Source organism: Triturus cristatus, chromosome 3_2 (genome assembly GCF_964204655.1).
Source record: "Triturus cristatus chromosome 3_2, aTriCri1.1, whole genome shotgun sequence".
In the NCBI taxonomy this organism is placed as follows: Eukaryota; Metazoa; Chordata; class Amphibia; order Caudata; family Salamandridae; genus Triturus; species Triturus cristatus.
In genome coordinates, this window is record NC_140584.1 from 580,605,288 (window position 1) to 580,620,842 (window position 15,555).

The 15,555-nt window shown below is 45.2% G+C and overlaps 1 protein-coding gene across 3 annotated transcripts in view; it reads left to right on the forward strand.

Moving 5' to 3' along the window:
- Positions 1–15,555, forward strand: part of PABPC4 (poly(A) binding protein cytoplasmic 4) — a 147,046-nt gene that overhangs the window by 27,159 nt on the left and 104,332 nt on the right. Inside the window, exon 2 of one of the 3 annotated variants that reach the window (XM_085648354.1) lies at positions 10,583–10,776. The exons of 1 other annotated variant lie outside the window; for it this stretch is intronic. In XM_085648354.1, coding sequence (XP_085504480.1) covers positions 10,583–10,776 — 194 coding nt within the window. Of the gene's footprint in view, positions 1–10,546; positions 10,777–15,555 lie in introns of all 3 variants that reach the window. One more of the 3 variants, XM_085648353.1, reaches the window with a different exon arrangement.

Genomic DNA, 15,555 nt, shown 5'->3' on the forward strand with positions numbered 1-15,555 from the left:
GGTCATGTGTGCCTCAATCTAATTATACATGGAGCAAAGTTTAGTTTATTAGATCAAACAAAAGAGTTTTTTGTGCAGCAGAAATGCTGAATATACATATTTGAAGGTGCTCTTGTATGTAATAATGAAGCAAAAGGCATCTCTTTATAATAAAATATTTAACCTATGATCACACAATGTATAACTAGTTTATGGGTCAGGTACATTACTGTTGGGTTGAGTGAATTATTCACGTCACTAGACCTGCTGGTAACATTTTTATGATTTTTCGAGACCTGCAAAGATGATACCTATTAGCCTTGCCACTTCTTGTTTCAAAAGTGCAGTGACAATTCATTATGAAGACAGCAGTGATAAAGTGGGTACAGTCCCATCTGAAAAGCAAACCTGATCCTCACCAGGTTAGTTTTAGGCTGCAGGCTGGGACTGACTTAGTCTTTATCAGTGCCTTAGATGCCCATTTGCCTTTAGAAGAAAGATGTTGTTAGTGCCCTCCTCCGCTCCGCTCCTTTTTGGCCTCTCTGCAACCCATCAATCTGTGGATCGTTATTATTAGGTTGAGTGAAATGGGACGTGAAGGCATAGACTTAGAGTGGGGGAGGTCTTCGTTGCTCAACAGGCCTCATTATCTTGCTTTAGCTATTCCACTAGGGTGCAACTTAAATTCACTGTGATGTCCCACAGAGATCGACACATCATCATTCTGTTTCAATCTTGTCTTCTAACCGCTAGCCACACTAATTAGATGGTTTGGTGTTTTTCAACCACTCAAAAATGCCAAACACACTAGAGAGGAACACATTTGGTCAATGCTCGTTAGCCCTCGGCACATGGATGGTTCAGAATGAAACTGATAAGGGCTAAAACAGAGCTCTTGCTTCCTGGCAGCATGCCTTTTAATATGAACTGCCCAGTTCACTAGGTGCTCCATCTACATTAGCTCCAGTGCGTAAGTACTAGGGACTCTTTATTGTCTTTCCACACTAAATAGCCTCCACTTTCAAAACCGATTTTCCACCCAGAACCCTTTAAAAAGTTCAAAGCAAGGTTTTCACATTGAAATACGCCAATGCCATCTTTTTGATACTGCCTTCTTGTGGTAGTCTGTGTTTTCCGCTGTGGTGTTCTGCTGGTCCCAGCTGACACGGCTTCATAATTGAAATCCAGCCCACTTTGCTTGGGACCTCGTGAGCTGAGATCACGTGAGATTCAGGACCCAGAACCTACATGCTCCTTACAATCGGCTACTGCTCAGTTAGTTTAAAGTTGCTCTTTTATTACAAAGTTTGACAGGGATTAACTCACCACGGCTGTGGACTACACCCCTACCTAACATATGATCGAAACAAAAATTTGCTAGAATTTCATTGAAAACCTGAAGACCTAGTAATTGAGTTATTGAGAGAGACCGGTTATAGCTGCACCCTCAAAATGCGCAGCATAAACCAGCATATAGTTTTGTCTTCTGTGGGAGGTGGAGGGTGCCCCTTTGAATTGGGGCTCCTATGCTTCCGTGCAAGACAAAATCATTATTTGCAGATGAATTACAGATATAGTTCATTTTAAGAAACATATTTTCTAAAGAACTGATTATTTTTTGGGATTCATTCTGGTCTTAAATCTGATGATAGCCGGACAGTTTTATCACAGAACATGCAATGTCATTACTTTTAGTCACCTACTACACAATGATCATTCGTGGCTGCCTAATCCAATCAACTGTACAACATATGTTGGTCATAAATTTGTGTATAATTATTTCCAGAGGCCCTAAACATCTAGTATATGGAATATGCTACTTACCAGTATGCATCTGTTCTTGGCATGTAGAGCTGCAGATCCACAGATCCACACACTAGGATAGTAGATCGCCATCTGGTGTTGGGCTCGATTGCTTGCAGGTTGTTGTTGTCTTTGGAAGAAGTCGTTGTGGTCACGAGATAGGTGACTCCTCCCTTGGACGACAGTGCGCATGTGCATCAACTCCATTGTTAGATTGTTTTTCGCCATGATGGGAAATGATGGAGTTTGTAGAAGAGAGAGAGAGGTCCATGTGTGATGTCTAAGGAAGACAATGCTGGAACAGATACAGGTCCCGGGGAGGTGGGTGGGCGTGTGTGGATCTGCAGCTCTACATGCCAAGAACAGATGCATAATCCGTTCGTGGCATATGAGCTGCAGATCACACACTAGGATAGACTATATAGCAGTATCTCCCCTAGCGGTGGTCACCTGTATCGGTTGCAGCAGTTTGAAATAAAGTTTTAAGGACAGCTTGGCCCACAGAAGCTTGCTGCTTTGCTTGCACGTCAACACAATAGTGTTTAGTGAAGGTGTGTATTGTAGACCATGTGGCTGCTTTACAAATGTCTTCTAAATGAATGTTTCCTAAGAGTGCCATGGAAGCCCCTATTTTGCGTTTGGAATGCGCTCTAGGGGGAACTGTTAGTGTGCGTTTAGCTTTGTGGTAGCATATTTGGATACATTTCACTATCCACCTAGCAATCCCAGATTTGGAAATGAGGTTGCCCTTATGTGGTGGAGAGAAAGCTACAAACAATTGTTTTGTTTTGCGGAATGATTTGGTTCTGTCAATGTAGTAAAGAAGGGCTCTTTTAACATCTACGGTATGAAGAGCTCTTTCAGCTACCGAGTCTGGGTGTGGGAAGAACACTGGTAACTCTACTGATTGGTTAAGATGAAAGGGAGATATGACTTTTGGAAGGAATTTCGGATTTGACCTAAGAACCACTTTGTTACGGTGTAATTGTAAGAATGGTTCTTGTATGGTTAAAGCCTGGATTTCACTCACCCTTCTGAGGGATGTGATAGCGATAAGGAAAGCTACTTTCCATGTGAGGAACTGTAGTTCGCATTTATGGAGAGGTTCAAATGTGGGTCCCATGAGCCTAGTAAGAACAATGTTTAGATTCCACACTGGAGAGGTGGTAATCTGGGAGGAATAATTCTTAAGTCCTTCCATGAAGGCTTTGATCACAGGGACTCTAAAGAGTGACAAGTGCTGTCGATTTTGTAAGTAGGCTGCTAATGCTGCTAGGTGGAGACGTATGGATGAGTATGCTAAATTACATCTTTGCAGGTGCAGTAAGTAGCAAATGATGTTCTGGATGGATGCATCCAGTGGGTGTATATCATTGTTAGTGCAGTAAATGGCAATTCTTTTCCATTTTGCAGCATAGCAAGCTCTAGTGGTAGGTCTTCTGGCTTCTTTTATAATGTTCATGCAGTCTGGTGGCAGGTTAAGGTAACCAAACTCTAGGACTTCAGGAGCCAGATCGCAAGATTCAGTTGACCTGGATCTGGGTGTGTGATCTCTCCATGGTTCTGGGTTAAGGACGGGGAGAGATGCAGTTTTTGGTGTGGAACTAGAGAGAGTTCCAATAGTGTTATGAACCACGGCTGGCGTGCCCATGTGGGAGCTACTAGGATCAGTTTGAGAGACTGTTGCCTGAGCTTGCGTACCACTAGTGGAATGAGTGGGAGAGGCCGAAAAGCGTACGCAAATCTGCCTGACCAGTTCATCCATATCGCATTGCCCTTTGACTGCGGGTGGGGAAACCTGGCGGCGAAGGTTGGGCATTTTGCGTTTTCGTGTGTGGCGAACAGATCTATGTCTGGTTGGCCCCATTGTTTGAAAAAGGGCAGTAGAACCTGGGGATGTAGTTTCCATTCGTGGATCTGTTGTGTCTGTCGACTTAACAGATCGTCAATCTGATTGTGAACCCCTGGAAGGTGTTCTGCAAGTGGATATATGTTCTGAGGGGTGGCCCATCTCCAAATGTTCTGTGCGAGCTGGGACAGCTGCAGAGAATGTGTGCCTCCTTGCTTTTGTATGTAATACATGGCTGTCATGTTGTCCGTCCGGATGAGGACAGTCTTGTTCTGGACATGTTGTTGGAATGATTTTAGTGCTAGGAATACTGCTAGCAGTTCCAGGTAATTGATATGGAGCACATTCTGTTGAGTGGGGTCCATTTGTCCTGAGTGGTGTGTCTGAGGAGATGAGCTCCCCATCCTGTGAGTGATGTGTCTGTTGTCAGCACTACCTGTGGAAGAGGCTCTAGGAACGGCCACCCTTTGAACAAGTGTGTTATGTTCCACCATTTTAGAGAGCGATGTGTGCGACTGTCCACGAACACCAGATCTGTGAGTTGTCCGTGAGCCTGGTTCCACTGACGTGCTAGACATTCTTGCAAGGGACGCATTTGAAGTCTTGCATAAGGCACAATGAAGATGCATGACGCCATCATTCCTATGAGTTGCATGGACACTCTTGCTGGAAGAGAGTGCTGGATTTGAAAAATTGTGATAAGAGCTTGTTTATTGGCTATCCTGGCTGGGCTGGGATATGCTAGGGCTGTGGAGGTGTTTATGATGGCTCCTAGGTACTGGTGTATATGAGAGGGTTGGAGATGAGACTTGGGATAGTTGATTGTGAACCCCAAGTTGTGTAAGATTTGGATGGTTTGGTGAGTGTGTAGAAGGCATTTGTTGAATGACTTGGCTTTTATTAGCCAATCGTCTAGACATGAATTTGTTGTCTTATGAGATGTACTGCTACTACTGCCAGACATTTTGTGAATACTCTGGGCGCGGTTGTGACCCCGAATGGAAGGACTGAACTGGTAGTGTTGTCCGTCCACCACAAACCTTAGATACTTCCTGTGAGCAGGATGTATGGGAATGTGGAAGTAGTCGTCTTTGAGATCTAGTGTGGCAAGGAAATCGCCTTGTTGCAGCAGTGGGAGCACTTGTTAAAGAGTGATCATATGGAAATCAATCTGAGTGTATATATAGATTTAGGGGTCTGAGGTTGAGTATTGGTCTTAGAGTCCCGTCCTTTTTGGGGATCAGGAAGTAGAGTGAGTATACCCCTGTCCCTTGATGTTCATGGGGAACTGGTTCTATTGCGTGTTTTTGGCGCAATGAGAGAACCTCTTGTTTGAGGAGCGTAAGATGGTCTGGTGACATTGAACGCTGTTTGGGTGGTATATGTGGGGGGGTAATTGTGAGTTCCAGGCAGTAACCATACTGGATAATTTGTCTTACCCACTTCTCTGTTGTGATGGAGTTCCAGACAGGTAGGAACTGTGTTAGTCTGCCCCCAACTGGAGTGGAATGGTCTGGGGGGGGAGTGGAGGAAAGTCACTGTTTTGTGGCAGGGGAGGTGCGAGTGTTGTTATTACCTCGACCTCGTCCCTTGTTGTTGTTTCCTCTGTATCCGCCTCTAAAATATCCTCTACTGAGGGATGTTTGCGTAGTGGCTTTGAATGTAGATGAGGTGTCTGCGCCCATATTTTTGGAGGCTCCTCTGTAGAAGGAGCGCCGAAAGGAGCCACGTGGTTGTGGAGACTGTAGTCTCGGTGTCCTTTTTCATTTTTTCAAGTGCAGTGTCTACTGCTGGTCCAAATAGCTGTTCCTGGTTGAATGGCTGACTAAGTATGGTAGTTTGTACCTCTGGCTTAAAGCCTGAAATACGTAGCCAGGCATGTCTTCTAAGGAGCACACTGGTGTTAATTGCTCTAGAGGCGGTGTCTGCAGCGTCAAGCGCACATTTAATTGACGCATTTGAAATAAGCTTTCCCTCCTGGATAAGGTCATTTGCCTGGATTCTATACTGTTCAGGCAGATGTTGTAAGAGATTCTCTAACTGGTCGTAGTGTGCCCTGTCATATCGTGCTAGTAGGGCTTGGGTGTTGGCAATACGCCAATGATTAGCGGCTTGTGCTGCTACTCCTTTGCCAGAGGCTTCTAGCAGTTTGGATTCTTTGTCGGGGGGTGGTGTATCTCCTGTCGTTTGGGAGTTGGCGCGTTTCCTAGCATTGGAAACGACCAAAGAATCCAAAGGCAGCTATCCTTTGATGTAATTAGGATCTTCAGGGGCAGGCCTATATTTCTTTTCTATTCTAGGGATAAGAACCCTGGCACGGACGGAGTCTTTAAATACCTCGGGGGCGTGCTTAATGACTCCTTTGATCATAGGCAGGATTTGTACTGACTTTTGAGATTGTTATCTAAGAGGAAGTCTTCCTCTGGTGCGTCGGAGTGCATTGTGATGCCGTGGTAAAGTGCTGCTCTATTTCGTAATTGACCAAACCCTAAATGATCATCTGGAGGAGATGGTTTGGAGGGATATGGCTGCGGTTCTGGCATGTCTGTTGGGAGAGAGAATGACCAATCATCAAGTGGTGAGGTATCTGGATCCGTGAACGGGTCATTAAGGTCACCCCCTAGGTCATCATCATCATCTGGAGGTGGTGTATGTGATGGAGAAGGTATAGGTACTGGTGGTGTAGGCAGAGGAGGTGGGTTAGAAGGCAGTATAGGAGAGGAAGGGGGCATAGGCGATGTTGCAGAGTCCTTCCTGTGTACAGGAACTGGGGCAGGTGGTGTGTCCAGTTTCCGTTTTTTACATGGCACAGCCGTGACATGTTCAGTCTTTGGGTTAATATAAATCTTTTTCTGCCTTGGATCGATGGGATCTGGGTGAAAAAGTTCTTGTTCCTCGGGAACAGTTTTTGGTGCCGATTGTTTCGGTTCCGAGCGAGGTTTTGGCTGATCCGTGTTGGTTTTGGCTTTAGGAGGTGTATCAGAGTCCTTAGCCGTTTGTTTCGGTGCCGATTATGGTTTCGGAGCCGAAGTTGGGTCTTTCGGCTTGGGAACCTTCGGTGCCGGTTTATCTATTGGCCTTGGCGTTTTCGGAGCCTAAGGCGTCGAAGCCGATTTCGGTGCCGAGTGGTCTTTTGGCTTTGGTGCCGAAGGTGCCGGTGGGACAATGACATACGGTTTGCTCGGTCCCGAGCTACCCGAAGGCTTGTGTTTCTTCGGAGCCGAGCCCGGAGGCGGGGCTTCTGAAGGATGTTTTCGGTCTCGACTGGGGCCAACAGGCGAAGTCTTGACCAATGCCTTTGGTTTTGGAGGGGTTGAGGCATGGGCAGTAGTACTCACGCGTTGCCCAGGAGTGATGGGGTCGTCTGAGTCGTCTGCTTCAGAGATGATTTGGAGATCCTCAGAATCTTCTTCTGGGACATCGGGGCCTTCATCAAAGATGTCCTCTGGTTCCGGAGCTGGTCTCTGTGCCATGATGTGTCTTCGAGCCCTTCGATCTCGAATGGTCTTTTTGGATCGAAAGGATGCGCAGGCTGGACAGCTGGACTCGTCGTGTTCAGGTGATAGGCACAGGTTGCAGACTTTGTGATGGTCACTATGTGGAAATGTTGCTCCACACTGGTGGCATTTTTTGAAAGGCGTCCTTTCCATGAGCCATAGGCCTTACGGCGTGGATAGGCCCAGCGGCCCGCGTTGACGTCCGGAATCGAGGCGATGAAATCGATGTCAAAGATGAAGGTGCTTCGATGGTTTTTGTGGAAATTTTACGCTTTGAGAAGCTTGGAATTGGTATTTCCAACTGAAGCGGAAAAGTTGCATCCGAACCCAATGGCGGAAAAAAACAATCTAACGATGGAGTTGATGCCCATGCGCACTGTCGTCCAAGGGAGGAGTCACCTATCTCGTGACCACAAAGACTTCTTCCAAAGACGACAACAACCTGCAAGCATCCGAGCCCAACACCAGATGGCAATCTACTATTCTAGTGTGTGATCTGCAGCTCATATGCCTCGAACATACATTTTAAATTAAAAAATAACTCGAACTGCTTCTTGAATACATGAGTGTCTACTTCAGGGTACAAAGGAAGGAACGATTGAATGTGAATGTAATGTGATACAATATAAGGAGAGATTAGAGGGTGGGTCATTTCCTTCATGCTGGTTCATGGCAATTTTTAAACAGCTACTCAGGGTCGCCAATCATCTCTGCTGCTTTTGCCAGCAGGTAACTTTCAGGGACCTCCCCTTGCTATAAATAACAGTGCCAGATTCGTCAAACTGCTTAGAGCGGTCTTCTTAGTTGCCTGTGCATGGGAGCTGCCGTGCCAATCACTCTAACCCCAGAACATCCCCCTTTCGCATCTCTAAATGACTGTCATGCATGGCAGCTCTACACATCTTCCACCTCATCTCTACAGCCCTTTCCTCCATCCTACACACTGGTGCATAAGTTACCATGCACCTCTGCAGAACCTTTCTCTTATCCATCACACAAACACAATTCTTATGCTTCACAACTCTTTAGACCCACTTCTGTCACCCCTCACTTTGTTTTCACAATGATTCACAATTTGACATCTTTTACATATTGAAACTCCGCCCACACTATGGAGACACGAGGATGCCATAAGAATTTTAGAAGTGTGTGATACAGATACCATAGCATACCTTTACAGGCTTTCTCTCCCACTGCTGCAAAACTTTGTTTGGTTCTTCAAGAAATCTACATAATTATCTCACAGCTTTAAAAGAAATTATTGTGTGTAGAACAGACTTTCATTATTCCACTCCAGTGCCAAAAAATGTTCTTCATAATTCTGAACTCTTAAGAGCGTCCCTCCAACCTATCACAGCTCAACAGAAGTGTTGCATCATTCGCAACTTCACTGAACTTGCACCTGTCGTTCGCTGCCTTGCCATCTGTCCTTCCCAAATTATCTCCCAATCTTCACAACTCCAGAGAACTTCCATTGTACCCATTACAATTCTAGGTAGGTTCCTTCGCAACTGCACAGAACTTGCACCCATCCTTACAACTTCACAGAACACTTCTTCCATCCTTCTCAACAGTTTTACATTTCCCCATCACACAAAACTCTTATCTCCTACCTCCTAACCTTCACAACTATAAATATATGTTGCATGTTTCAAAATCAGCAGAACTGCTCTTGCATCTTTACAAACTCTTTCTACCTCTTCTCAACTCCACAGCACTTCCCCATCCTTCAAAAGTGTAGAGCATACCTCCCATCCATCACAAATCTACACCTTCAAAATATACAGAAATGTCCTCCCATGTTTTACAACTATGCATAACTCCCCCGTAACTAATTTGCAGAATGTCTTCTGTTTTCCCACATCTGCTGCCTTTTACAGCTCTCGAGAGCCACCTCCATTTGTTCACAGTTTCCTTAACAGTTCCACAGAATTCCCCCCATCCTTCGCAACTCCACAGAACACTGTTTACAGCTTTCTTGAGCTCCCCTTGCATCCTTCCTCGTTCCATAGACCTCGCTTCTATTCCTCACAAATCCAAATAACTCCAGTCCTCTCACATCTTTCACAACAACATAGAAGTCGCCCTTGTGCTTTATGACACTACAGAACTTGGCTGCTATCCGTCAGAAACCTATAAAATTGTTACACTCTTTACAATTCACAAAATATTATTTCCACGCTGCATGCAAGCTCCTAATGTTGCATACATCCTCCACAGCTTTCTGGAACCTCCACCATCATCCACAGTTTCATAGAATATCCCTTTGTTCAAAACGTTGTCCATCCAATCTCTCATCTGACGAACATCCTTCTTGTACTTCGCTACTTTTCAGACTTTCTCCATATTTCACAACGATGTAAGACTAAACTCCTATCCATCCTGATTCTTCAGATAGTTGCTCCACCCTTTGCAAGTCTTGGTTTTGGGCTGTCATAGATGCGGAGTCGTTCTACTGTCTGTTCTTGCACTAGCTGCTTTGAGCAGGGTCTGGTCATGCACCTTGTTCCTGGCTACCTGGATCCGATACTATCTCTAAACACAGAAACCGCATGGCACTATCCCTGAACATCTACCTCTGAGCAACTCAGTAGTCCATAATGTATGGAATGGCTAAGGGGGAGAAAGACGTTTTCGGACTTACTTTGACCTCCTAAAGATCAAGCTCTTTGCTCAGAACTCTCATTGTGTCAGTTCCGTGCTTAAAAGACTCCTTCCCATCAGTCCAGATTGTCCTTTAACCATAGTGATTTCAAGGGTTGTATTTGCATTGCTATTTTTTAAGCACCTTGGTTCAAAAATTTTATAGGACATTTTTCCCACACCTGAAGATCTTTCCCCAGTAATTTACAGATTTTTTTTAATCAAGAATTTGCACTCATTGTAATGAAATCCAGCACCTTCAGCTGCTCCCGACCTTTCTCTGCTCTATGCCCTAATCCCTTTCCTCTACCTGCTACAGATGTTCCTTCCTACCCCTGATCAAACCCATTTTCTGTTTTGCTTCTGATCTTGCATCTTTCCTTTTTCTGTTTGTGATAATTTCTCATTGCTTTTACTGTTTCAGACCTAATCCCATTTCCTCTTGGCAAATGAGCTTAGTCCCTGTTTTCTCTGCTCCTAATCATCCTGGTAATTCCGTTCTTCTGCTTTTGCCTTTCTCTACTGCTGTTCCTAATTCTAGCCTTTTCACTCTTTGCTTGCTTCTGATCCTGCCTCTTCCCAGTTGTCGTTTCTTTCTTGGCTTTGTGTCCTTTCTGCTCCTGATCTTAGTCACTGTGTTCTCTGCTCTTGAACGTCATTCTTTCTCTTTCTGCTCCAGATCATACCATTGCCATTGTTTATATTCCTACTGGTGCTCTCACCGTCTCCTTTCTCCACAGCTACTCCTGATCTTACCCCTTTCCTTTCTCTACAGCCGCTGCTGATCTTACCCCCCTTCCTTTCTCTGCAGCTGAGCGTGCTCTGGACACCATGAACTTTGACGTGATCAAGGGGAAACCTATCCGCATCATGTGGTCTCAGCGGGACCCTTCCCTGCGTAAATCTGGGGTCGGTAATGTCTTCATCAAGAACCTTGACAAATCAATAGACAACAAAGCACTTTATGACACCTTCTCAGCCTTTGGGAACATTCTGTCCTGCAAGGTAAGTGCAGCAGGCACCAGTCATTGCAATTCTCATCGGTCACATTGAGATTGCTTCAATTATTTCAAGCCTAGTGGTCATTGGCAGCCTCTTTGGTTACTGCACGTCTTGTTGATGGTTACTGCACGTCTTGTTGGTTACTGCACGCCTTGTCCGTCTATATGAGTCTCATCATTTACTTTAACTCATCAGTGACTGCAGGTGGGCCGAGCAGACTTTTCTCAGCTCTGCGTCAAAAGATTCCTTTCTGTTGGGCCTTCTGTTTAGGATCTTAACAGGCTTTATTCTGTGGAAGTATCTTCTTGGGTCTCTCCACAATTTCGCACTCTCAGGGCCTGCACTTAGAAAGCCTTCTCTACATTATCCTTCCCAGGACTAGCAAGGAGACCTTGCATGTGACCTTAGAAACCCTACCGCTTAGAGTGTCTTATTTCATCCTGGAATCCCACAACCTTCGAAGAACAGGATACTGCTCTTCTCAGTATATCTTCCCAATTTCAGTGCCTTGCTTCCCTCCTGCAAGAAGGCTGCACAAATCCCCTCCTCCATTCGGTTATCCCTACTGTCTTCTGCAGAGAAATCCTCTTTTCTTTCCCTATTTTTACCTGAAGTGCAGTCTTTTCTTTGCTCCACCTGTTCTTCAACCTTGCCTTTTCTTTTGCCGGTCTTCTTGCTGCAAGCAGGAAGTCCTAGTTTTCTTTATGTCCTGCCTTATCTCTTCTTCTTTTGGAGGGACTTCCCATCCTCTCATGCTTGTTACCTAACCTCAAGTCGCTTCTACCCTTCCTGCATGAAAAGACCCTTTCTTCTGCAATCCTCTTTTCTGCAAATTCTTTTCCTGTGAGGCACCCTTCTCTAAACAGTAATCTTCTCTAGGTTTCTCTCAACCTGCACCTTTTCTGTTTCTTTTCCAGCACTTGCATCGCTCCTACTCCCTTTTGTCCAAAACCTCCCCATCCCCGCAGTGTGCCCTCCTCTCATTTGATTTTAACCTGAATACTCTTAACTGCAAGCAACTTGTATCATTTCTCTTGATTGGCCCTTGTAGCTTGTGCAGTACTAATTAGCCCACTGTTTTCTTGATACCAGAGATTCTCTTAATTTTCTGTGTACAGAAGTTCTAGCAACCTTGAGGAGAACAGAAAGTGACCTTTTGCAGAAGCTCTGATCGCCTCTCGCTCTGGGGCCCCTGAGTCACCTGGCCCAACAAATCTAAAGAAAGGAGTGAAAAAGTTACAAGCCTAATTCCATACTTCTGCTTTTAAGCTGTCAGAGGAAGCTCAGATATACTTGCACACTACGTGGTTGCCTCTCCACTGAGGAGTGGATGTACTGAAATCCTTGCAGACTCTTCCCGAGTCTCTTCTGGATCTCTGTAAGGACACGGGTCGTATTGAAACCCTACCTCTCATCCACAAACGCCTCATTGTCTAAGACAACATCCACATAATATCTGCCCACCTCTATGTACCACTCACTGAGGATGTGAGTCCTTCACAAGTAATTAGTTCAAAATTATCGTTTTACTGGGAACCAAGTACCCCATTGTTGTACTTTACGCTCTCCCGGTAGCGAAGCGGAGCAGTCCAAGGCCTCAGGGGGGGTGGTGTGGGCTAGTAACTCACGCTTGTTGGTATGCAATAACACTCAATAAATCATTGTCTAGCTGGTGCATTTTCTTTTGAAAAGGAAAAGTACTTTTATTAGATGCACACTACTAAATCCTACACATTAAATTACAAATGTGTGCTATCAGGTAGATGGAAATACCCTTGCTGATGCCCCTAATATCATGTTACCCCTAGTGGATCATGAACCCTATAACAACTATACCCTGCACCTACATTAATGCAACAGTGCAATATAAGGGGCTGTCCTTACCAATAAGGCAGACCTACTGGCTTTGTCAGGGTGTCACCACATCGGTAAATGTAGCCTCATGTTATGATTCAACCTTTAAAGACTGTTGAAATCAATGGCAACGGTACTTGTATCCATTACATCTTCCAACCCACCATTGAAGTTAATGGGGATAATTCCAACATTCAGTAGTATTCAATTTACTATGAAACCTTACACTGTCAGTCATTACCATTGTTAATAACGCATTGTTTGTAAAAATGTGTCCCAGGGCTTTAAATTATTTTAATTTTAACTTTCACTAAGCTGTAACCTCAGGACCAATCAACAGATGCCCTCTCAAACCAGAGCCCAAGGGCAAAAGCTCCAGCTCCGAGTGCTTTTTTGTGGTGAGCTGGGTTTTCAGGCTCCCTGCACCAAACCTGTACTCAGCCTGCACTCCTGAGGCTTTCTTCTACTTAGGAGGGGCTCTTTCACAGCTCCACCGCAGCCAGCAAGCAGATCACTCTGCCTGCTGCACTCCCCAGGCCCCATTGCCTCCTGGCCATCTCTCAAGGTGCCTGTATGTCAACAGCAGAATCTAGGGTCAGTTCACAGAAGGTCCAGGGGAAGCATCCAGGGTCCCCCAGCAGGTCCGTTCCTCCAACTGTTCCTCATGGGGCACAAAAGGGGGCAGTGCCACTGACCATCCTAGTCCTGAAGTTCAGCTCCAAAGTCCATCCTTGCAAGGCATCAGGTGGCTTCTCCTTCCAGTTACTCATCCTTTCACTGTCGTCACTCTCAGGTCCAGTGTCTTATCATCTGTCTCCCCTTTCTGTAAATGTTTTTTTAAGTGGGGGCGGAAAGGTCTAGAAGACAAGCACCCCAGCCAATTCTAGGGTGCCACATCATCACTCCACCCTTGTCCCAACCCTCCTGCACAGCAATCTAGGACAATCCAGTATGGCATCTTCAAGTTGTCTGTGGAAAGAGCGTCCTCCAGAGTCTCAGGTCCGCCCCTACCTAATACAGCTACGAGATCCTTTCCCAACAAAACTTCAAAGACAAGCCCAATCTGTGTTGGATCCAGAAGGTTCGTCTTCTAATTTGTTTCTGTGGGCCTGGGCTGACTCGGCCCAGGTAAAGTATAACAGGCTAATTATCAGATACAGATTTCCTCTCCTCCCATTTCTTTCAAAGGTACTGGGTCAAGCTCTGTTAACTGCTGGAATTGTGAGGGGAGGCAGTTTATCCTCCTGCTGGGAAGTTGAGTAATTGGCCCAGTAAGGGTGGTGGGTGTGGGGGGGGGGGAGCAAAGGCCTGGAATATAATTGAGCTTAGCCATATACATAACAAACCTTGAAGTGTCATTATCAACGTAGATATGATGTTAGAGACTATATCTACACTTGTTGTGCTGGCTTACTCCTAGACTGGTATCTCACTGGACCCAGTAGGCCTAAGTAGCGCAAAACTGTACTTTAGGGCATATTTGTCTAAACAATGTGTAAAACAGTGTAAGCACCTTAGACCTTCAGTAAATGACCAGATACCTGTACACATATATCGGGCTGCGAAGGACTGTAATCTAACGTGCAGTCGCACGCGTGTGTGCTCACGTGTTTGCGTGTAAGCAGCCCAGAACCTCTCACCTTAGCTGCACAGCAGTGGCATTATCTGAAAATGCGGACGCTGGCGTTTAGCCTTGTCAGTCCATTGAGCGTGAATTTACTGTCGGAGAGACTCAAGTAGTGAGGCTGTCTTAGATTAAAAGGCTGAAACCTGGGTATTCAAAGAGAAAAATCCAGGGGGATGAAGATGGGTGTAACCCACTTTGTAACAGTTCCATATTATGAATTTTCTGTTATGAACCATTAAATGTAATTTCTGTTAATGTTCCACTTTTGAGCGCTTCATGTCAAACATTGACACTGGAGGCCTCAGTCGACAAGGCCGAAAGACAGTCTTTGTGAGTTACTCCCTGATTGGAAACGTTTCCTTAATAGCAGTGATATCCTCTGAGAAGGGTCTCCTGCAGACACGTCCCTTTACTGCAAATAGCTAACGGCTCAGTAAGTCATGTTCAAGAATGAAGTGTATTTGTCTTAAGACATGCTATTGCTAATGGTTGTTACCTTTTCCCCGCCGCCCCCACCCCTCCTTAAGAATGTAGCCAACCCTGCGTGAATCTGTGCTCCTGGCAGCCACAAATTCCAAAGCTGGATGAATTTGAATTCTAGTACTGATTTTGCAGATCATGATTGCTGGCCTTTTTAGGTCTGGCATCAGCCAGGTCCTTTTGATTTTTACTAAACTTGTATTTGTAATATACTGATGTGTACTTCTGTTAGATCTCTTGACCCATTGGTCTGTTATTGTGTCATTCACATTTGTTTTCTGCCCACCAAAGCATACAGCATGGGGCAGTGGTTCATCCCACTTGGCTAGCTTCAATGTGAGCGGCTACATTGTGCCCTTTCACAAGGAGCTCATTCACATGCAGTTAGTGCCAGGGACTAGTAGGGCAATGTGGGCTTTATAAGAACAAAAGGATATTTTTGCTTTTTTTTTTTTTTTTAGGTGGGCCCAGCAGTTTAATCAACTATGTTTTGCAAAAACCGTGACAATACAAGCACTGACAAAAACAATAGGCTTGCAGACAACGATGCACCATTTGAATTTGCCAAGGCTTCTTTGGATAAGCCTTACTGCCATTTGTAGTACTGACTACTGAGGTGCGAAGACATTGAAAGGTAACTTCATTCCAAAATGTATGTCCAGGTTCCAAACCAAGCCTGGTTAGTCCTCTTACACTTCTGGTGCCGTATTATACATACTGCCACTGGGGCGCAGTGGGCTGCCCTTTCTGTAATACTGATAGTGTTGGCAAACATGTATCGCTGGTGCTTTCTTTAGAGGGCATTCTCTCATTTGCCCTAT